The sequence below is a fragment of the Triturus cristatus genome, chromosome 3_2 (genome assembly GCF_964204655.1).
Source record: "Triturus cristatus chromosome 3_2, aTriCri1.1, whole genome shotgun sequence".
NCBI lineage: Eukaryota > Metazoa > Chordata > Amphibia > Caudata > Salamandridae > Triturus > Triturus cristatus.
The window spans coordinates 1198559245-1198583649 of record NC_140584.1 but is presented as its reverse complement, the minus strand read 5'-3'; the positions used below and the strand labels follow the sequence as shown (position 1 = coordinate 1198583649).

General features: G+C 42.9%; 1 protein-coding gene across 4 annotated transcripts in view; it reads right to left on the bottom strand.

Annotated features, from left to right (window-relative positions):
• ATG9A (autophagy related 9A) overlaps positions 1-24405 on the bottom strand; it is a 396601-nt gene that overhangs the window by 89909 nt on the left and 282287 nt on the right. For all 4 annotated transcript variants that reach the window (XR_014980113.1, XR_014980114.1, XM_085650154.1 and 1 more), the window contains exons 13-14: positions 4842-4959; positions 1111-1330 (exon numbers count right to left, since the gene is read on the bottom strand). Coding sequence is in view for 2 of the 4 variants with exons in the window: in XM_085650154.1 (XP_085506280.1) it covers positions 1111-1330; positions 4842-4959 (338 nt within the window). In the remaining 2 variants the exon portion in view is untranslated. The remainder of the gene's footprint in view (positions 1-1110; positions 1331-4841; positions 4960-24405) is intronic.

Sequence of the window (24405 nt, the reverse complement as noted above, 5' to 3'; positions counted from 1 at the left end):
AGTGAGCGGGAGGAGAGAAGCAGGGGACAGTGAGTGGGAGGAGAGAAGCAGGGGACAGTGAGCGGGAGGAGAGAGGCAGGGGACGGTGAGAGGCAGGAGTGGGGCAGGGGACGGTGAGCGGGAAGAGAGAGTGAAAGGATGGTGACTGTGAGGAGAGAGCGAATGGGCAGTGAGTGGGAGGAGAGAAGCAGGGGACAGTGAGTGGGAGGAGATAGGCTGGGGCAGTGAGTGGGAGGTTAGAGGCAGGGGATGGTCAGCGGGAGGAGAGAGGCGGGGCAGTGAGTAGTAGGAGAGATGCAGGGGACGGTGTGTGGGAGGCGAGACAGTGAGTGGGAGGAGAAAGGCAGGGAATGATGAGTGGGAGGAGAGAGGCGGGGGACGGTGAGTGGGAGGAGAGAGGCAGGGGTGGTGAGTGGGAGGAGATCGGAGAATCTTTACAGACAGAACAGCTGGCAATCTGGAGTTTAGGGATGGTAAATAAATTAAAAAGACAGGGCTCTGTAAGGAGCTACTGCATTTGTGGAAGAAGATAGTGACTGTGGGCAAACTACTAGGACCCTGCAAGTGACGGGTAAATTAATGCTACTTATAAGCCACCTGTTGAGTGGGAGAAGAGAACTTGTGATCTGGAATTAGAGGGTGGTGAATGGAAAGGAGAGGTGGTGCTCTGGAGGTAGAGGACGATGAGTTGGAGGAGAGTGCAAGTGATATGGGGTAGATGGACATGCAAACAGAGGTAGTGCTCTGGGGGCAGATGGCGGTGAGTGGGAAGAAAGGTGGCGCGCTGGAGGTAGAGGGTGGTATGTGGGAAGAGAGAGCCAAGGATGTGGAAGAGCAGAGAGTGATAGGAGACAACTAGGGATCCGAAGTACGAGGAAGAAGAATCAGAGAAGAACGCTGGAACTCGAGATACAGCATGGTGAGAGGAGCGAGATCAGTCAGTCTAAGGAAAGGATAGATGTAAGAAACACATTTAATCAAATAACTAGTAGTAATGACTAGGGGCTGAGTGAGGTCAATTACAGAAGGCCCTACCCAGGGAGTTGCACTGAGATTCAATGTATACTAGGACACCAAGAGAAGGGCAGAGCTGCCACAGCTGTTGCCTACCTGAGATGCCGCCATATTTTCTCTGGAATCCTGCCTGCTGAATTCCGGACTCCTCTGCCGGCTGCTTGGCGGCGAAGGGATAACTGGCTGAGCGTGGGATGGCCGTGGGTGTTTCCTTCAGGGCTTCTGTGTCTTCATGCAGGCTCTCTCCACTCTCGTCACTGTCCTCGCGGTGCCAGACATGGCGCTCTGGTAACATGCGTGTGTGCTGTTTATGCAGCTGTGAGAAGAAAGCAAGCCCAGTTACATCCAACACCTAACAAATGTAACTTACTCTCTAGCAGAAAACATGACAAGCATTCAAACTACTTCCGAAAAACAGCAGTCAATCTCAACAGAGAAGTGCTCTAGAGAAGCCTCAACAATATCCAAAGATGGAGGTCTGCGGTCCTCTGCACACCTGCATCCGTGCTTTTCAAGACATTTGTTGTGGGTCACAAAATCCCTCTGCTTTATTAATCACCAGAAGATTTTGTAATTCCTGTGAATATATGTTTTGTGATGCAAATGATCAGAGCAACAGTTTCATTTCAAAATGCAGAGCAGGTCGCAACCAGTCTGTGTGCAAAAAGCACTTACCACTGTAGAACAGGAGCTAAGTTCCTTCCTAATGGCAGTCAGAAGACGTTGAATGTCAAACGATGGGTACCAGCCTCACCTTCATGAGGTCTAGGCAACAAAGCAGCCTCCAAACACTCAGCCACATCAAAAACAGATAACTCCCTAAACACCCAACGAAGATCAGAGAAACCAAATCACTCATCATGCAACAACAATAGACACCAGCCGCAAAGGCAACCTATGCTACTCAACTATAATAAAGGACAGAAGCAACAAAAAACACATTAGCATTGAAAACCCACATATCAAAAACAAATGAAACAATCAACTACAAAATGCGATCAACAGAAGAAACAGCCCGTAGTCAATCATATCAACAAAGGGGACTCTACATTGCTTAAGATGAAATGACGCAAATAACCAAGGATTCTCTAGCCACTCAAATAAATAGGTACCTCACAAGCACTACAGCACAACAGATACCTTAGTCGACAGGCACCAAAAACTGCACTATAATCCACCGACATAATATATCAAGAACAAACGTGCCTCTAAAAACCTCAATCACAAAAAGGCACAAGGAACAAAAAATACTGTAGAACTGACTCCAGTAGCAAAGAAACCTCTCTGCAACAACAACCAGCAAGAAAGGAACTTTTTAAAAAGGACAACAGTGCCTAGCAAAATAAAAACTCTCAAAAGAAAACCTTTACAAATAAAAGTAGCAACTGAATGCCTTTGCGTGTGAACACAACAGACACCCACCTAAAGGAAAAGGATATGCAGCCAGCCGGCTACCCTAAACCACAGAGGGCTCATCCTTCGGTGTCATGTATTTCAATCCAGACATTTGGCATTTAAAAGTACAGAATATCACCAGTTCCAAGCACCAATTGGGTACTGAAGTCAGGATGCTTCCAGACCTAAATGTCATTCAGAACTTCTGGAGAGGCTGGCTTAGACAATGCAAAATGAAGCATATGAAAGGCCTGCCTAGATGGAACCATGACCAAAGTCAGTAGGATTAAGTAAAACCTTGGGTCTCCTTTGGTGACTAGTTTGAAGAGCCGCAAGGCCCGTATGTAGAGCTATCTCTTCCAGGCCGGAAGAACCAATACAAATCCCTGAGGAGAAAGGCGCTTCTTTTGAGTCTGAATTACACTAATAATCTGCTGAAAAGATGAAGGAAGGTACAAACTGACAAGAGTGAACTCCATGAAAAGACTACCTTAGGCGCCTTTCTTCTGCAGACATTAGAGCTGTAGCTGACTCTCTTCCATTTTAAAGAGGCGCTGGGGACATGACGGATTCAATGAAGCACCGATATAAATACTGTTCAGTTAACTGAGCAGAGATCTCCGGGGTCTTATGTGTGACAAATTCCTAATCATAGTCACAATCCGACTGAAAGAATGTTTATCGGGTAAACTGCAGCTCACTATGGTTGGAGGCCATCACAGGGATGGTGGTTTGCTGGGGCCAACAGACCACCATGTCTGTGACTGCATTTTAAATAAATTCAACTTGACTTTGCAACATTTTTTTTTAATTCACAAAGGGGGTAGAGTCCCATAAGGACCCCTTCTCATCGGTGAATGATAACACCTCCTTTGAGGTTTCAGTAAAATTGCAATGTTTTGAGACCAGATTTTGGTCGCGAACCATTGCCACAAATCTTAACAAATAGGCATTTGGCAGGGAGGCTCTAAACACGCCCCTTCCAAATATCAATTTGTTTTGGGTTTCTAAACCCTTTTTGTGATTCGGTAAGATATATCTGAACTGGAAAATGGGTTCAGCATTTAACAAAAAGCCATTTTGCGACCTCAAACCCTGTGCTTTTTCAAAACAGGCTTTACGACATAAAATGGCTGCATTGGGTCTTATTTCATTTAGTAAACATATGTTAGGTAAAGAAGTGGAGTCCCCATGCAATAAGGCTAAATCTCACGGTAGGAAAAATCAGGAATTGCAAAACCTTCTCCAATGAAAGTTTGAAAAGGTTTCATGGATGGATGGTGGAACTGTGTGTGGAATTAAAACCTTCTTCAAAGCCTATCATAGGGGCACGAGCAGATGAGGTACCAAAGTTATAGCAGAAGATATGCCATTATCTGTAAAGCAGCCCTTTGGTCGAGAGGAAATATTTGAAAGTAGCCAAGAATGATACTTAAAAATCTTGACTCATTCGTGGTTTGATCCATGTTATTATACGTTACGTGCTCTTCAATAAGAGAAGATTGGGTCGAGGTAAACTCGGGTATTTACTGGTTTATAATCTGACAAAAGTATTACCCTCCGCTCAGTAGTTGTCCTAGTGAACATGAGGCCCTGCACCTGGCTGAGGATGTGCTGGATTGGTATAGGTGCAATGACTGTGGAGGCACCCACACTCGCCCTCTTATCCATTGTAACTAGTCACCTGACACTGCAGGAATTACATATCAAACGTGTGTAGGAGGAGGCTGAACATCTAGACTGGGTGCTGGAGGCTCTCGCAGCAGGGGGTATGGTCCTGTCATTGCACTAATATAAAGGTACCAGGGCTGTGTCCTGCAACAAGATCAAGGGTTATCGTCCAGACAGGACCCTTCTTTAACTTTGACTGGAGTCGGACCCTACCATGAATGGAAAGAAGAGGAATTGGATAAAATGTTTGCGGGCACACAGTGGCATTGGGATCTGGGTATGCCGAGGGGTACTCGTGGAGTCCTTTACAGTGCCAAGCCTGTGTCGCGTGCGGCATGAATCTCCAACCAGGTGGAAAGGAAGACAAAAAGCATGAAAGACAAAAGCATAAGAAATAAAAACCTAAACTACAGCATTGGAGATTTCAGATTTTTGAAACCCTCGGAACTATAGGAGGCACTTGATCCACACATATGGTGGTCTCCCACACATGTGGTGGTCTCCCGCACGAGGCGCTTGTCCCACGTGTGGTGGTCTCACACAAATGAGGTGGTCCCAGACGCACGAGGTGGTCTCAGGCACACAAGGTCACCCATACAAGGTGATTTCAGACATATGTGGTGGTCTTACACACACGAGGGGGTCTCAGACACACGAGATGGGCTCAGACACACAACGTGTTCTCCTAGATAAGGCATTTGGCCCCCAAAATAGGTGGTCTCAGCGGTTGATGGAGAGGCTCCTGCTCATAAAAGACATACCTCATGCATGTAGAGAGCGTGAAGGCTCATTTCAGTGGACGCATACTCCGACAGAACCAGGCTCTGTAATTGCCCCTCCCAGGCACTGCTCCCTGAGCTTGCTGTCCTGACATCCATACTGCAGAGAGAGGAATTATTACTGGCACAATGTAACCCAAGGCACAGTGACATCAGCGACACCCGCACCCATGACTCCAAGAGTCCAATGACCAGTTTACTGCCTTACAGAGTATGCAAAGGCAAGGCAACAACATCTGACCAGTTTTTAATATCATTAGCGGGGTAGAGGAGAGCAATTAATTCAATACATTTATTGGACGAGGCTCATGATAGTTCTTTAAACTAAAAATGGACCATACACCTTGTGCAGTATATAAAAGGATGAAGAGGCATCTGTAGAAGGTACATTTGTTTGCATTCTTAGAAACAACATGGCCCTGTGCATTCAGATGTAACTTGGAGCATCTGTACACGTTGCAGCATCAGAATCTCCTGCACCCAGACGTAACTCTCAGTATCTGTACACGCTGCAGCATCAGAAAACTCTGCCCCCAGACATAACTCACAGTATCTGTACACTCTGTAGCATCAGAATACTCTGCATCCAGACGTAACTCGCAGTATCTATACACGCTGCAGCATCAGAATACTCTGCATCCAGACGTAACTCGCAGTATCTGTACATGTCGCAGCATCAGAATCTCCTGCACCCAGACGTAACTCTCAGTATCTGTACACTCTGTAGTATCAGATTCTACTGAACCCAGATGTAACTCTCCGTATCAGTGCACGCTGCCGCATCAGAATACTCTGCACCCAGACGTAACTCGCAGTATCTGTACATGTTGCAGCATCAGAATCTCCTACACCCAGACGTAACTCTCAGTATCTGTACACGCTGCAGCATCAGAATCCTCTACACCCAGACGTAACTCACAGTATCTGTACACTCTGCAGCCTCAGAATCTACTGCACCCAGACGTAACTCTCAGTATCTGTACATGCTGCAGCCTCAGAATCTACTGCACCCAGACGTAACTCTCAGTATCTGTACACTCAGCAGCCTCAGAATACTCTGCACCAGACATAACTCACAGTATCTGTACACTCTGTAGCATCAGAATACTCTGCGCCCAGACGTAACTCGCAGTATCTATACACGCTGCAGCATCAGAATACTCTGCATCCAGACGTAACTCGCAGTATCTGTACATGTCGCAGCATCAGAATCTCCTGCACCCAGACGTAACTCTCAGTATCTGTACACTCTGTAGTATCAGATTCTACTGAACCCAGATGTAACTCTCCGTATCAGTGCACGCTGCCGCATCAGAATACTCTGCACCCAGACGTAACTCTCAGTATCTGTACACTCAGCAGCATCAGAATACTCTGCACCCAGAAGTAACTCACAGTATCTGTACACTCTGCAGCCTCAGAATACTCTGCACCCAGATGTAACTCGCAGTATCTGTACACGCTGCAGTATCAGAATGCTCTGCACCCAGATGTAACTCGCAGTATCTGTACACTCTGCAGCCTCAGAATACTCTGCACCCAGATGTAACTCACAGTATCTGTACACTCTGTAGCATCAGAATACTCTGCACCCAGACGTAACTCTCAGTATCTGTACACGCTGCAGCATCAGAAAACTCTGCACCCAGACATAACTCACAGTATCTGTACACTCTGTAGCCTCAGAATACTCTGCACCCAGACAGAACTCTCAGTATCTGTACACGTTGCAGCATCAGAATCTCCTGCACCCAGACGTAACTCTCAGTATCTGTACACGCTGCAGCATCAGAATACTCTGCACCCAGATATAACTCACAGTATCTGTACACGCTGCAGCATCAGAATACTCTGCACCCAGACATAACTCACAGTATCTGTACACTCTGCAGCCTCAGAATACTCTGCACCCAGACATAACTCTCAGTATCTGTACACGCTGCAGCATCAGAAAACTCTGCACCCAGACATAACTCACAGTATCTGTACACTCTGCAGCCTCAGAAAACTCTGCACCCAGACGTAACTCACAGTATCTGTACACTCTGTAGCATCAGAATACTCTGCATCCAGACGTAACTCGCAGTATCTATACACGCTGCAGCATCAGAATACTCTGCATCCAGACGTAACTCGCAGTATCTGTACATGTCGCAGCATCAGAATCTCCTGCACCCAGACGTAACTCTCAGTATCTGTACACTCTGTAGTATCAGATTCTACTGAACCCAGATGTAACTCTCCGTATCAGTGCACGCTGCCGCATCAGAATACTCTGCACCCAGACGTAACTCGCAGTATCTGTACATGTTGCAGCATCAGAATCTCCTACACCCAGACGTAACTCTCAGTATCTGTACACGCTGCAGCATCAGAATCCTCTACACCCAGACGTAACTCACAGTATCTGTACACTCTGCAGCCTCAGAATCTACTGCACCCAGACGTAACTCTCAGTATCTGTACACTCTGCAGCATCAGAATACTCTGCACCAGACATAACTCACAGTATCTGTACACTCTGTAGCATCAGAATACTCTGCGCCCAGACGTAACTCGCAGTATCTATACACGCTGCAGCATCAGAATACTCTGCATCCAGACGTAACTCGCAGTATCTGTACATGTCGCAGCATCAGAATCTCCTGCACCCAGACGTAACTCTCAGTATCTGTACACTCTGTAGTATCAGATTCTACTGAACCCAGATGTAACTCTCCGTATCAGTGCACGCTGCCGCATCAGAATACTCTGCACCCAGACGTAACTCTCAGTATCTGTACACTCAGCAGCATCAGAATACTCTGCACCCAGATGTAACTCGCAGTATCTGTACACGCTGCAGTATCAGAATGCTCTGCACCCAGATGTAACTCGCAGTATCTGTACACTCTGCAGCCTCAGAATACTCTGCACCCAGATGTAACTCGCAGTATCTGTACACTCTGCAGCCTCAGAATGCTCTGCACCCAGATGTAACTCACAGTATCTGTACACTCTGTAGCATCAGAATACTCTGCACCCAGACGTAACTCTCAGTATCTGTACACTCTGTAGCATCAGAATACTCTGCACCCAGACGTAACTTGCAGTATCTGTACACGCTGCAGCATCAGAAAACTCTGCACCCAGACATAACTCACAGTATCTGTACACTCTGTAGCATCAGAATACTCTGCACCCAGACGTAACTTGCAGTATCTGTACACGCTGCAGCATCAGAAAACTCTGCACCCAGACGTAACTTGCAGTATCTGTACACGCTGCAGCATCAGAATACTCTGCACCCAGACATAACTCACAGTATCTGTACACTCTGTAGCATCAGAATACTCTGCATCCAGACGTAACTCGCAGTATTTGCACACGCTGCAGCATCAGAATACTCTGCACCCAGACGTAACTTGCAGTATCTGTACACGCTGCAGCATCAGAATACTCTGCACCCAGACGTAACTTGCAGTATCTGTACACGCTGCAGCATCAGAATACTCTGCACCCAGACGTAACTCGCAGTATTTGTACATGTCGCAGCATCAGAATGTCCTGCACCCAGACGTAACTCTCAGTATCTGTACACTCTGTAGTATCAGATTCTACTGAACCCAGATGTAACTCTCCGTATCAGTGCACGCTGCCGCATCAGAATACTCTGCACCCAGACGTAACTCGCAGTATCTGTACATGTTGCAGCATCAGAATCTCCTACACCCAGACGTAACTCTCAGTATCTGTACACGCTGCAGCATCAGAATCCTCTACACCCAGGCGTAACTCACAGTATCTGTACACTCTGCAGCCTCAGAATCTACTGCACCCAGACGTAACTCTCAGTATCTGTACATGCTGCGGCCTCAGAATCTACTGCACCCAGACGTAACTCACAGTATCTGTACACTCTGCAGCCTCAGAATACTCTGCACCCAGATGTAACTCGCAGTATCTGTACACTCTGCAGCATCAGAATACTCTGCATCCACACGTAACTCTCAGTATCTGTACACGCTGCAGTATCAGAATGCTCTGCACCCAGACGTAACTCACAGTATCTGTACACTCTGCAGCCTCAGAATACTCTGCACCCAGACGTAACTCTCAGTATCTGTACACAATGCAGCATCAGAATACTCTGCACACAGACGTAACTCGCAGTATCTGTACACTCTGCAGCCTCAGAATACTCTGCACCCAGATGTAACTCACAATATCTGTACACTCTGCAGCATCAGAATACTCTGCACCCAGACGTAACTCACAGTATCTGTACATGTCGCAGCATCAGAATACTCTGCACCCAGACGTAACTCTCAGTATCTGTACACGCTGCAGCATCAGAATCCTCTACACCCAGACGTAACTCACAGTATCTGTACACAATGCAGCATCAGAATACTCTGCACCCAGACGTAACTCGCAGTATCTGTACACGCTGCAGCATCAGAATACTCTGCACCCAGACGTAACTCTCAGTATCTGTACACGCTGCAGCATCAGAATACTCTGCACCCAGGCGTAACTCGCAGTATCTGCAATTGCTGCAGCATCAGAATACTCTGCACCCAGAAGTAACTCACAGTATCTGTACACTCTGCAGCCTCAGAGTACTCTGCACCCAGATGTAACTCGCAGTATCTGTACACGCTGCAGTATCAGAATGCTCTGCACCCAGATGTAACTCGCAGTATCTGTACACTCTGCAGCCTCAGAATACTCTGCACCCAGATGTAACTCGCACTATCTGTACACTCTGCAGCATCAGAATCCTCTACACCCAGACGTAACTCACAGTATCTGTACACTCTGCAGCCTCAGAATACTCTGCACCCAGATGTAACTCGCAGTATCTGTACACTCTGCAGCATCAGAATACTCTGCATCCACACGTAACTCACAGTATCTGTACACTCTGCAGCCTCAGAATACTCTGCACCCAGACGTAACTCTCAGTATCTGTACACGCTGCAGCATCAGAATACTCTGCAACCAGACGTAACTCGCAGTATCTGTACACTCTGCAGCCTCAGAAAACTCTGCACCCAGACGTAACTCTCAGTTTCTGTACACGCTGCAGCATCAGAATCCTCTACACCCAGACGTAACTCACAGTATCTGTACACTCTGCAGCCTCAGAATCCTCTACACCCAGACGTAACTTGCAGTATCTGTACACACTGCAGTATCAGAATCTTCTGCACCCAGACGTAACTCGCAGCATCAGTTCACAATGCAGCATCAAAATCTTCTGCACCCAGAAGTAACTTGCAGTATCTGAGCATGCTGCAGCATGACAAGTGTCTGCACCCAGCTGTAACTCGTAGTATCTGAACACGCTGCAGATTGACATGACTCTGTTCCCAGATGTAACTCGGAGCATCTGTACACGCTGTAGCAACACAATGCCTCTGAACCCAGATGTAACTCGCAGCATCTGTACACACCGTAGCATCACATGCCTCTGCATCCAGATGCAGCTTGCAGTATCTGCACATGCTGCAGCATCATGCTTCTGAACTCAGATGTGACTCGCTGTATCTGTTCATGCCGCAGCATCACATGCATCGGCACCCAGATGTAACTTGCAGTATCCATACACACTGCAGCATCAGATGCCAATGCATTCAGACCCAAGTAGGTGTTCTGCAACCCAAAAGCAACCATTCAGCTGCCTGAATTGAGGGCAGATAGAACCTAGGACAGCCAGTCTCTATTTGGGCAAAAGAGGCTGCATTGCTTGAAGCCAGATGGACAGGTGCTCCTCTGAAAGTTGCTCCGATGTGAAGAAGGGGGAGAAGTGGCAGGTCTTGAAGGAATAAAAGGGCAAAGCCCTGTTGAACCATCTGAAGGACACATTTTTCAGGTTATATATTGCCACCCTTGAAAGAAATATATGGACCTGCCTTCCATATGGTGGTTGTGTGCCACTAAGGGCAAACTAAAGCGGCTTATGGCTGCAGCCATTGGCATGAGATACTGGGAAGTTTGTCTTTACTGCTGTCAGAATTTTTTCTGTAGAAGCAAAATGCATTTCAGCGTTTGTACAAGTGTGATTTGTATGCTATGGGTACTGTTTCGCCTTCATTGAAGGTTAGGAAAGTATACACCGATTGACCTGCTATAACGTGGATCACCAAATTTGTGCTGTTTACACGTGTGTGCAGGTGTTTTGAAGCTATCATGTCAGCTTGTAAGGAACAAAGGATATCTGTATGTTCCTGTGTCCAATGCCTGTCTTATTAGGTCATAGAAAGGTTTCCCTTTTTCTGCATAATCTAAAATGCAAGTTCTGCCAAAATTCAAGAATCCCAATATGGATTGTAGGTTTTTCAATGATTTATTAGGTTGGAGCAGCACACACGTTTCTAAAAAGTTAGCTGCCAGGCTTTTCCCTTCATTTGAAAGCTCATAACCCAAAAATAGGACATTGAGGTGGGCTATTTTTGATTTTTTTAAGTTGAACTTGTAGCCCTTAGAGGCGTACCCCAAAATGATGTAGCTCACCCTGGTCAAGTGATCCATTAAACCATCATCCGTCAGATAAATATAATCTACATAGGACAATACCACTTCATCCAAATCCTGAAGTAACTCTGTTATCCTAGTGAAGAACAACCCAGCGCTATTCTTAAACCCTTGGGGGTGTTGAAAAAATTGACGCTGAGAACCGAGCGCTGAGAATGCTGTTAAATATCTGCTTTCAGGCGCTATATTTTGGCAGAAAAATCCATTTGAGATATTTAATGTTGTTTTGTATTTTCTTCGCACAATGTTATTCATCAATGCGGCACTGTGTGCATTTTGTACTACAAATGTTTTAGTGCATGTGTTCAGATGTCTATAGTCTAAAACTAGATGGTATGAATTATGGGGTTTCATTACGGGAAAACAAAGCATTATTCATCGAAGAGATGCAAGCTTCAATTACACCCTGGTATTCAAGTTGATCTAAGATCTCCCTGACCTGTTTTTTTGCTTCCTGATTTATTGGGTACTGTCTCGTTGGGAGTAGTTTTTAATGGGATTTCAGGGTGAGGTGACTCAGCATCCCACCCAACATGGTTGTGATATAATGCTGGAGCAAGTACTATCGCCTACACCTGCGCGAATGTATGTTCAAAGTATATTGCAACAAGGTTGGAAAAAGCAGTAAAATTACCGTTTCTCCCTCTGGGCACTCCATAACTACTTCAGGCGGCCAATCTTTTTCAGCCAAAAGAATGTCATATCCATGAGTTAGGTTCTCCCAAAAGAGACCTTTAATTTTTCTAGGTTTGTCCCCCCTCCATTCAAAGTGTTATTTCATGTAACTTATGCGGGACACTTAACCTTATATAAGGTGTCTTCATTGTGATATGTTCATTAAACTCTGCTGTCACTAGAAATTCCAAAAGGTTCTGGTGAGCTATTGTTACTTCTGCTGCGTTGTCTAGCATCGTCAGAGCCCATTCTCTGTTCAGAAGTTGAGTCCTCAGAATTCTGGGCATGTCTAACTTTAAGACCTGCTACTTTCTTCTTTTTAAATTAAGGTTTTGATTTCTCTTCTTTTTTGGAAATATAGTCTGAAGCACGTTGCGTGTCTCTGGACTTTGAACGATCTTCTTGTCTGTGTTCTGACCCTCCTTCCCTCTCGGATTTTTTTGATGAACCCTGAGAGGAACGTGTATCAGTATATCTGTTTAATGTTATCACGATTCCTAAGTTTGTACCGCCTTTCGGAGGGCTCCTTATTGAGGAGACCCACCCCTGGATTGTGACCTACCTTCTCTATTCTTTTGTTTTTTATTATTGCTATCCAGTTTCATTTTGGAAGAATCAGGTGCCTGCTTGTTGTTGTCTTTATCAGGACCACCCATGAGTTGAGGTTTTGTTGCTCTAGCTCCCAAGCTATCTCTACCTAATTCAGCATAGGTGTGTTCGATAATTTTAGGTAATTCATGTTCCTGTTGTAAATGAGTGAAATCCATCAGCCGTTGACGTATTGCCACTGCTGCTGCCTCCCCTTTTATGTTTGCTAATATAATAGCTGATACCTGGGCAAAATGTCCTAATAATTTCATCCCTAAGTTCAGAGCAGGTCCTGCTGTTTCAATGTTAATTCTGTATTTGTCTTAATAAACCTATTACTGCTATTGAAGGGATACCATGAGTTCTGGTATATATGGCAGCAAAAACTGTACCCCAAGAGGTACAATTCTTTATCTGGGGAGCTATCCCCATTGGCAAGCAAATTGTTAGCATTCTGTGTTTTTCTTGAGGGCTTGTGTGTGGAAACACTGCCTCTAACGGTGTTATTTTTTTAGCTATCCAGAATGGCATTTGCTCACGTCTAGTAGGCATTTACCTATAAATGCGTGTAGCGTTTGTGGTGTTATTTTAGTTGTAGATCCCTGAATTTGTCCTGTAGGTGTAGCCCTTGTTGGCTGAAGTCCAAGTGTTCTCATCACGAACTGTGTCAGGTTTCTGTAAAGTTTTATTATTTCTTTATGAAGTGGACGTAAGTCTGCTACTGGTGTTGTGTCAATGTCTGGATGTGGTGTGTAAGCCGCCAGGACTGGCCAAGTTGCTCCATCTCTTCCGAGTGGACTGAGTCTCACATTTTCTTTTGTGTGTGGGAGGGCGCCTCTAAACCAGTTTATGTGCTCCTGGTAGGTGAGTGGAATTTTAATGTCCTCATACGGACAGTGTTCATCTGGTGTTTCATCTTTAGTATAAGAATGAAATGTATGTATATGTGCATCTGCTTGTGGGAATTTAACCCATGAATAGATTACTTTTGTTCTGCCTCAATCACGAATGTTACTGTCCCACCCCTAGCTATGACTCCAAAGTCTGTTAGTTTTAAAGTACCGGCCGTTCTGACATTTTTTTAAATGTTTATTTCATCTTCATTTTCTTCCTACCTTGCTGCAGCTGCACGTTGTGCTGGCGCAGCGGCATCTTCGTCAGGCATTATTTTGAAGAAGGAAAAAGTTTCAAGGAAACTGAGATAAGGTTTTATGCACAATAGTGAACTGTTTGTCCTTCAAGCTTGATAAACCTACAGCCAATACATAGGATATGCCTACTCAGCTGTGGCGGATCGTTCCCTTCCCACTCCAGACGTCTCTGGGAAAATGTGAGTATGGATCTCAGAGAACAGCACCACTGAACTACTCAGATTTGACCGTTAAATAAGTACCAAACCAACGTTTGCGGCGCCATGTCGTGTAGTTCCTATAAACCCATATAGGATCTGCACGTTTAGACAACATAGACTGTGGAATTGGTGTTCAGACTGATTATAGAAACCCACACAGGGTATGTTCGCCTGTATACCAGCTAGCTCACAGTGCCACTGTAAACTCATCTTACCAAGGAGAGAATAGTTCTTGGCAAATACCGAACATGACAACTCTGTCCCATCAGGTACCGTGAAACCAGTACAGTACTTTTCGCTCAGTCACTCGTGCTTACTTTGTCTCAGAGAATTACACAGAATAAATGGTGGGGACGTTTTCAATAAGCATTTATTGAACCAGCGTCATTCTAGTGTAAAATAGGTGTGCTGAAACAACCATAAGACAGAAACAGATATAAATGATTATAAGCACCAACAGAAAACAAGCATTTACAATGCAACAGGTCTCGCATTTGTAAATTTTAGAGCTATCGTACACTAAAACTACGGACCCAAATCACTCCATTCCAATGCTCGCAAGACTCCAAGATTACATCAGGTGTGATAATGTAATGTTAGCACGTATTTGTTATCTTAGCTCATCCTGCTATCCTTACACACTTGGAATATATTATGACATTTATTCAGAATTAATAAGGGCAGAAGTTACAACTAAAAAAACTGCCTGCAGCACTGAGCCCATATACACTATAAGACGAGCATATTTTCAAATACAAATGCTGAGTTTTAAGCACGACGGCGTGCTTGTCTACAAAATCAGGAATTTTCACGCTCGCTGCTAACATTAGCTGCAATAGTAATTACGACCCAAATCACTCCATTCCAATGCTCGCAAAACTCGCAGATTACATCAGGTGTGATAGTATAATGTCAGCACGTAATTGTTATCTCAGCTCATCCTGCTATCCTTACACACTTGGAATATAATGTGACATTTATTGAGAATTAATAAGGGCACAAGTTACAACTAAAAAAACTGCCTGCAGCACTGAGCCCATATACACTATAAGACAAACATATTTTCAAATACAAATGCTGAGTTTTAAGCACGACGGCGTGCTTGTCTACAAAATCAGAAATTTTCACGCTCGCTGCTAACATCAGCTGCGATAGTAATTACGAGCCAAATCACTCCATTCCAATGCCGCAAAATAAAGACAGCTAAACCCTTCTAGTAAAATAAATACAACGACCTAAATAGCAGTACAACTCTTCCCGAAAAATAAATTAAAACAAAATAAATAGCAGAAATGGACCATCGTACACTAAAACTACGGACCCAAATAACTATATTCCAATGCTCGCAAAACTCGCAGATTACATCAGGTGTGATAGTATAATGTCAGCACGTAATTGTTATCTCAGCTCATCCTGCTATCCATACACACTTGGAATATAATGTGACATTTATTGAGAATTAATAAGGGCAGAAGTTACAACTAAAAAAACTGCCTGCAGCACTGAGCCCATATACACTATAAGACGAGCATATTTTCAAATACAAATGCTGAGTTTTAAGCACGACGGCGTGCTTGCCTACAAAATCATGAATTTTCACGCTCGCTGCTAACATCAGCTGCGATAGTAATTACGACCCAAATCACTCCATTCCAATGCTCGCAAAACTCGCAGATTACATCAGGTGTGATAGTATAATGTCAGCACGTAATTGTTATCTCAGCTCATCCTGCTATCCTTACACACTTGGAATATAATGTGACATTTATTGAGAATTAATAAGGGCAGAAGTTACAACTAAAAAAAATGCCTGCAGCACTGAGCCCATATACACTATAAGACAAGCATAGTTTCAAATACAAATGTTTAGTTTTATGCACGACGGCGTGCTTGTCTACAAAATGATGAATTTTCACGCTCACTGCTAACATCAGCTGCGATAGTATAGTTACAGCACGAAATTGTAACATGAAATCATCCTGCCGTCTTTACATACTTAGAACATGGGATGAGATTCGAGAGGGATTAATAAAGTTAGAGCTTGCAAGTATAAAACACCCGAAAACAGTGAGCCCATGTGGTTACAACAACAAAATAGCACCAAAGGCTAAACTGATGTTCCTTATAACACGAGCACAGTTGTAAATAAGAAACGTTTGTTTTGGGCAAATGTATACCATTTTACACATCAACACGCTTCACGCTCGCTGCTGATATCAAGTATGATCGTATATTTACGGGACTTCATTCACACATCAAATCATCCTGCTATCCTTACGAAGTCAGTACATGGTGTGCCATTTGTTATATATTCATAAAGGCACAAGGGACAATTATAAAAGAGCCTGAAGCATTGCGCCCATGTACACTATTATTCAAGGGTTTCCTACCCGCATCCACGCTACGCGCACACAGCCACTTCGCAGTGCCCTTCAATTGGGAATAATGTGTGAAAAGGGTAAAAAAATCGGAAGACAGAAAGTCTGGTATGGTGTGAAGCGTCAACTTGTTTGTGGCAGCTAAAAAACGAAAGAAACCAGGCCAAGATAATTAAGTACATTGAGATGGGCAGTATAGATTGTAATCTCTTCGTTCCCAGCTTCAAAGACATGCAAATGAAGACACAGAGTGATGCGAAAGGTCTTTTCCATTCCAATGCCGCAAAGTGAAGACAGCCAAACTCCCGGGAAAATAAATAAAAATAAGCCCAAAAGCAGAAACGGACCATCGTACACTAAAATTACGACCCAAATCACTCCAATCCAATGCCGCAAAATAAAGACAGCTAAACCCTTCCAGTAAAATAAATACAACGACCTGAATAGCAGTACAACTCTTCCGGAAAAATAAATTAAAACAAAATAAATAGCAGAAACGGACCATCGCACACTAAAACTACGGACCCAAATCACTCCATTCCAATGCTCGCAAGACTCGCAGATTACAGCAGGTGTGATAGTGTAATGTCAGCACGTAATTGTGATCTCAGCTCATCCTGCTATCCTTACACACTTGGAATATAATGTGACATTTTTTTCAAATTAATAAGAGCACAAGTTACAACTAAAAAAACTGCCTGCAGCACTGAGCCCATATACACTATAAGACGAGCATATTTTCAAATACAAATGCTGAGTTTTAAGCACGACGGCGTGCTTGCTTACAAAATCAGGAATTTTCACGCTCGCTGCTAACATCAGCTGCGATAGTAATTACGACCCAAATCACTCCATTCCAATGCTCGCAAAACTCGCAGATTACATCAGGTGTGATAGTATAATGTCAGCACGTAATTGTTATCTCAGCTCATCCTGCTATCCTTACACACTTGGAATATAATGTGACATTTATTGAGAATTAATAAGGGCAGAAGTTACAACTAAAAAAACTGCCTGCAGCACTGAGCACATATACACTATAAGACGAGCATATTTTCAAATACAAATGCTGAGTTTTAAGCACGACGGCGTGCTTGTCTACAAAATCACGAATTTTCACGCTCGCTGCTAACATCAGCTGCGATGGTAATTACGACCCAAATCACTCCATTCCAATGCTCGCAAAACTCGCAGATTACATCAGGTGTGATAGTATAATGTCGGCACGTAATTGTTATCTCAGCTCATCCTGCTATCCTTACACACTTGGAATATAATGTGAAATTTATTGAGAATTAATAAGGGCAGAAGTTACAACTAAAAAAAAATGCCTGCAGCACTGAGCCCATATACACTATAAGACAAGCATAGTTTCAAATACAAATGTTTAGTTTTATGCACGACGGCGTGCTTGTCTACAAAATGATGAATTTTCACGCTCACTGCTAACATCAGCTGCGATAGTATAGTTACAGCACGAAATTGTAACATGAAATCATCCTGCCGTCTTTACATACTTAGAACATGGGATGAGATTCGAGAGGGATTGATAAAGTTAGAGCTTGCAAGTATAAAACACCCGAAAACAGTGAGCCCATGTGGTTACAACAACAAAACAGCACCAAAGGCTAAAGTGATGTTCCTTATAACACAAGCACAGTTGTAAATAAGAAACGTTTGTTTTGGGCAAATGTATACCATTTTACACATCAACACGCTTCACGCTCGCTGCTGATATCAAGTATGATCGTATATTTACGGGACTTCATTCACACATCAAATCATCCTGCTATCCTTACGAAGTCAGTACATGGTGTGCCATTTGCTATATATTCATAAAGGCACAAGGGACAACTATAAAAGAGCCTGAAGCATTGCGCCCATGTACACTATTATTCAAGGGTTTCCTACCCGCATCCACGCTACGCGCACACAGCCACTTCGCAGTCCCCTTCAATTGGGAATAATGTGTGAAAAGGGTAAAAAAATCGGAAGACAGAAAGTCTGGTATGGTGTGAAGTGTCAGCTTGTTTGTGACAGCTGAGAACCGAAACCAGGCCAAGATAATTAAGTACATTGAGATGGGCAGTATAGATTATAATCTCTTCGTTCCCAGCTTCAAAGACATGCAAATGAAGACACAGAGTGATGCGAAAGGTCTTTTCCATTCTAATGCCGCAAAGTAAAAACAGCCAAACTCCCGGGAAAATAAATAAAAATAAGCCCAAAAGCAGAAACGGACCATCGTACACTAAAATTACGACCCAAATCACTCCATTCCAATGCCGCAAAATAAAGACAGCTAAACCCTTCCAGTAAAATAAATACAACGACCTGAATAGCAGTACAACTCTTCCGGAAAAATAAATTAAAACAAAATAAATAGCAGAAACGGACCATCGCACACTAAAACTACGGACCCAAATGACTCCATTCCAATGCTCGCAAGACTCGCAGATTACAGCAGGTGTGATAGTGTAATGTCAGCACGTAATTGTGATCTCAGCTCATCCTGCTATCCTTACACGCTTGGAATATAATGTGTCATTTATTTCAAATTAATAAGAGCACAAGTTACAACTAAAGAAACTGCCTGCAGCATTGAGCCCATATACACTATAAGACGAGCATATTTTCAAATACAAATGCTGAGTTTTAAGCACGACGGCGTGCTTGTCTACAAAATCAGGAATTTTCACGCTCGCTGCTAACATCAGCTGCGATAGTAATTACTACCCAAATCACTCCATTCCAATGCTCGCAAAACTCGCAGATTACATCAGATGTGATAGTATAATGTCAGCACGTAATTGTTATCTCAGCTCATCCTGCTATCCTTACACACTTGGAATAATATGTGTCATTTATTTCAAATTAATAAGGGCAGAAGTTACAACTAAAAAAACTGCCTGCAGCACTGAGCCCATATACACTATAAGACGAGCATATTTTCAAATACAAATGCTGAGTTTTAAGTACGACGGCGTGCTTGTCTACAAAATCAGGAATTTTCACGCTCGCTGCTAACATCAGCTGCGATAGTAATTACGAGCCAAATCACTCCAATCCAATGCCGCAAAATAAAGACAGCTAAACCCTTCTAGTAAAATAAATACAACGACCTAAATAGCAGTACAACTCTTCCGGAAAAATAAATTAAAACAAAATAAATAGCAGAAATGGACCATCGTACACTAAAACTACGGACCCAAATCACTCCATTCCAATGCTCGCAAGACTCCAAGATTACATCAGGTGTGATAATGTAATGTCAGCACGTATTTGTTATCTTAGCTCATCCTGCTATCCTTACACACTTGGAATATAATGTGACATTTAATAAGGGCAGAAGTTACAACTAAAAACACTGCCTGCAGCACTGAGCACATATACACTATAAGATGAGCATATTTTCAAATACAAATGCTGAGTTTTAAGCATGACGGCGTGCTTGTCTACAAAATCAGGAAATTTCACGCTCGCTGCTAACATCAGCTGCAATAGTAATTACGACCCAAATCACTCCATTCCAATGCTCGCAAAACTCCCAGATTACATCAGGTGTGATAGTATAATGTCAGCACGTAATTGTTATCTCAGCTCATCCTGCTATCCTTACACACTTGGAATATAATGTGACATTTATTGAGAATTAATAAGGGCACAAGTTACAACTAAAAAAGCTGCCTGCAGCAGTGAGCCCATATACACTATAAGACGAGCATATTTTCAAATACAAATGCTGAGTTTTAAGCACGACGGCGTGCTTCTCTACAAAATCAGGAATTTTCACGCTCGCTGCTAACATCAGCTGCGATAGTAATTACGAGCCAAATCACTCCATTCCAATGCCGCAAAATGAAGACAGCTAAACCCTTCTAGTAAAATAAATACAACGACCTAAATAGCAGTACAACTCTTCCGAAAAAATAAATTAAAACAAAATAAATAGCAGAAATGGACCATCGTACACTAAAACTACGGACCCAAATCACTCCATTCCAATGCTCGCAAAACTCCAAGATTACATCAGGTGTGATAGTGTAATGTCAGCACGTATTTGTTATCTTAGCTCATCCTGCTATGCTTACACACTTGGAGTATAATGTGACATTTATTCAGAATTAATACGGGCAGAAGTTAGAACTAAAAAAACTGCCTGCAGCACTGAGCCCATATACACTATAAGACGAGCATATTCCCAAATACAAATGCTGAGTTTTAAGCACGACGCCGTGCTTGTCTACAAAATCAGGAATTTTCACGCTCGCCGCTAACATCAGCTGCGATAGTAATTCTGACCCAAATCACTCCATCCCAATGCTCGCAAAACTCGCAGATTACATCAGGTGTGATAGTATAATGTCAGCACGTAATTGTTATCTCAGCTCATCCTGCCATCCTTACACACTTGGAATATAATGTGACATTTATTGATAATTAATAAGGGCAGAAGTTACAACTAAAAAAAACTGCCTGCTGCACTGAGCCCATATACACTATAAGACAAGCATATTTTCAAATACAAATGCTGAGTTTTAAGCACGACGGCGTGCTTGTCTACAAAATCAGGAAATTTCACGCTCGCTGCTAACATCAGCTGCAATAGTAAATACGACCCAAATCACTCCATTCCAATGCTCGCAAAACTCCCAGATTACATCAGGTGTGATAGTATAATGTCAGCACGTAATTGTTATCTCAGCTCATCCTGCTATCCTTACACACTTGGAATATAATGTGACATTTATTGAGAATTAATAAGGGCACAAGTTACAACTAAAAAAACTGCCTGCAGCAGTGAGCCCATATACACTATAAGACGAGCATATTTTCAAATACAAATGCTGAGTTTTAAGCACGACGGCGTGCTTCTCTACAAAATCAGGAATTTTCACGCTCGCTGCTAACATCAGCTGCGATAGTAATTACGAGCCAAATCACTCCATTCCAATGCCGCAAAATGAAGACAGCTAAACCCTTCTAGTAAAATAAATACAACGACCTAAATAGCAGTACAACTCTTCCGGAAAAATAAATTAAAACAAAATAAATAGCAGAAATGGACCATCGTACACTAAAACTACGGACCCAAATCACTCCATTCCAATGCTCTCAAAACTCCCAGATTACATCAGGTGTGATAGTGTAATGTCAGCACGTACTTGTTATCTTAGCTCATCCTGCTATACTTACACACTTGGAATATAATGTGACATTTATTCAGAATTAATACGGGCAGAAGTTACAACTAAAAAAACTGCCTGCAGCACTGAGCCCATATACACTATAAGACGAGCATATTCCCAAATACAAATGCTGAGTTTTAAGCACGACGCCGTGCTTGTCTACAAAATCAGGAATTTTCACGCTCGCTGCTAACATCAGCTGCAATAGTAATTACGACCCAAATCACTCCATTCCAATGCTCGCAAAACTCCCAGATTACATCAGGTGTGATAGTATAATGTCAGCACGTAATTGTTATCTCAGCTCATCCTGCTATCCTTACACACTTGGAATATAATGTGACATTTATTGAGAATTAATAAGGGCACAAGTTACAACTAAAAAAACTGCCTGCAGCAGTGAGCCCATATACACTATAAGACGAGCATATTTTCAAATACAAATGCTGAGTTTTAAGCACGACGGCGTGCTTCTCTACAAAATCAGGAATTTTCACGCTCGCTGCTAACATCAGCTGCGATAGTAATTACGAGCCAAATCACTCCATTCCAATGCCGCAAAATGAAGACAGCTAAACCCTTCTAGTAAAATAAATACAACGACCTAAATAGCAGTACAACTCTTCCGGAAAAATAAATTAAAACAAAATAAATAGCAGAAATGGACCATCGTACACTAAAACTACGGACCCAAATCACTCCATTCCAATGCTCGCAAAACTCCAAGATTACATCAGGTGTGATAGTGTAATGTCAGCACGTACTTGTTATCTTAGCTCATCCTGCTATACTTACACACTTGGAATATAATGTGACATTTATTCAGAATTAATACGGGCAGAAGTTACAACTAAAAAAACTGCCTGCAGCACTGAGCCCATATACACTATAAGACGAGCATATTCCCAAATACAAATGCTGAGTTTTAAGCACGACGCCGTGCTTGTCTACAAAATCAGGAATTTTCACGCTCGCTGCTAACATCAGCTGCGATAGTAATTCTGACCCAAATCACTCCATTCCAATGCACGCAAAACTCGCAGATTACATCAGGTGTGATAGTATAATGTCAGCACGTAATTGTTATCTCAGCTCATCCTGCTATCCTTACACACTTGGAATATAATGTGACATTTATTGAGAATTAATAAGGGCAGAAGTTACAACTAAAAAAACTGCCTGCAGCACTGAGCCCATATACACTATAAGACGAGCATATTTGCAAATACAAATGCTGAGTTTTAAGCACGACGCCGTGCTTGTCTACAAAATCAGGAATTTTCACGCTCGCTGCTAACATCAGCTGCGATAGTAATTACGACCCAAATCACTCCATTCCAATGCTCGCAAAACTCGCAGATTACATCAGGTGTGATAGTATAATGTCAGCACGTAATTGTTATCTCAGCTCATCCTGCTATCCTTACACACTTGGAATATAATGTGACATTTATTGAGAATTAATAAGGGCACAAGTTACAACTAAAAAAACTGCCTGCAGCAGTGAGCACATATACACAATAAGACGAGCATATTTTCAAATACAAATGCTGAGTTTTAAGCACAACGGCGTGCTTGTCTACAAAATCAGGAATTTGCACGCTCGCTGCTAACATCAGCTGCGATAGTAATTACGAGCCAAATCACTCCATTCCAATGCTCGCAAAACTGGCAGATTACAGCAGGTGTGATAGTATAATGTCAGCACGTAATTGTTATCTCAGCTCATCCTGCTATCCTTACACACTCGGAATATAATGTGACATTTATTGTGAATTAATAAGGGCAGAAGTTACAACTAAAAAAAATGCCTGCAGCACTGAGCCCATATACACTATAAAACAAGCATAGTTTCAAATACAAATGTTTAGTTTTATGCACGACGGCGTGCTTGTCTACAAAATGATGAATTTTCACGCTCACTGCTAACATCAGCTGCGATAGTATAGTTACAGCACGAAATTGTAACATGAAATCATCCTGCCGTCTTTACATACTTAGAACATGGGATGAGATTCGAGAGGGATTAATAAAGTTAGAGCTTGCAAGTATAAAACACCCGAAAACAGTGAGCCCATGTGGTTACAACAACAAAATAGCACCAAAGGCTAAACTGATGTTCCTTATAACACGAGCACAGTTGTAAATAAGAAACGTTTGTTTTGGGCAAATGTATACCATTTTACACATCAACACGCTTCACGCTCGCTGCTGATATCAAGTATGATCGTATATTTACGGGACTTCATTCACACATCAAATCATCCTGCTATCCTTACGAAGTCAGTACATGGTGTGCCATTTGCTATATATTCATAAAGGCACAAGGGACAATTATAAAAGAGCCTGAAGCATTGCGCCCATGTACACTATTATTCAAGGGTTTCCTACCCGCATCCACGCTACGCGCACACAGCCACTTCGCAGTCCCCTTCAATTGGGAATAATGTGTGAAAAGGGTAAAAAAATCGGAAGACAGAAAGTCTGGTATGGTGTGAAGTGTCAGCTTGTTTGTGGCAGCTGAGAACCGAAACCAGGCCAAGATAATGAAGTACATTAAAATGGGCAGTATAGATTGTAATCTCTTCGTTCCCAGCCTCAAAGAGATGCAAATGAAGACACAGAGTGATGCGAAAGGTCTTTTCCATTCAAATGCCACAAAGTAAAGACAGCCAAACTCCCGGGAAAATAAATCAAAACGCGCTAAATAGCAATGCAACTCTCCCGGGAAAATAAATAAACATAAGCAAAAAAGCAGAAAAAGGAACATCGTACACTAAAATTACGAGCCAAATCACTCCATTCCAATGCAGCAAAATAACACAGCTAAACCCTTCTAGTTACAT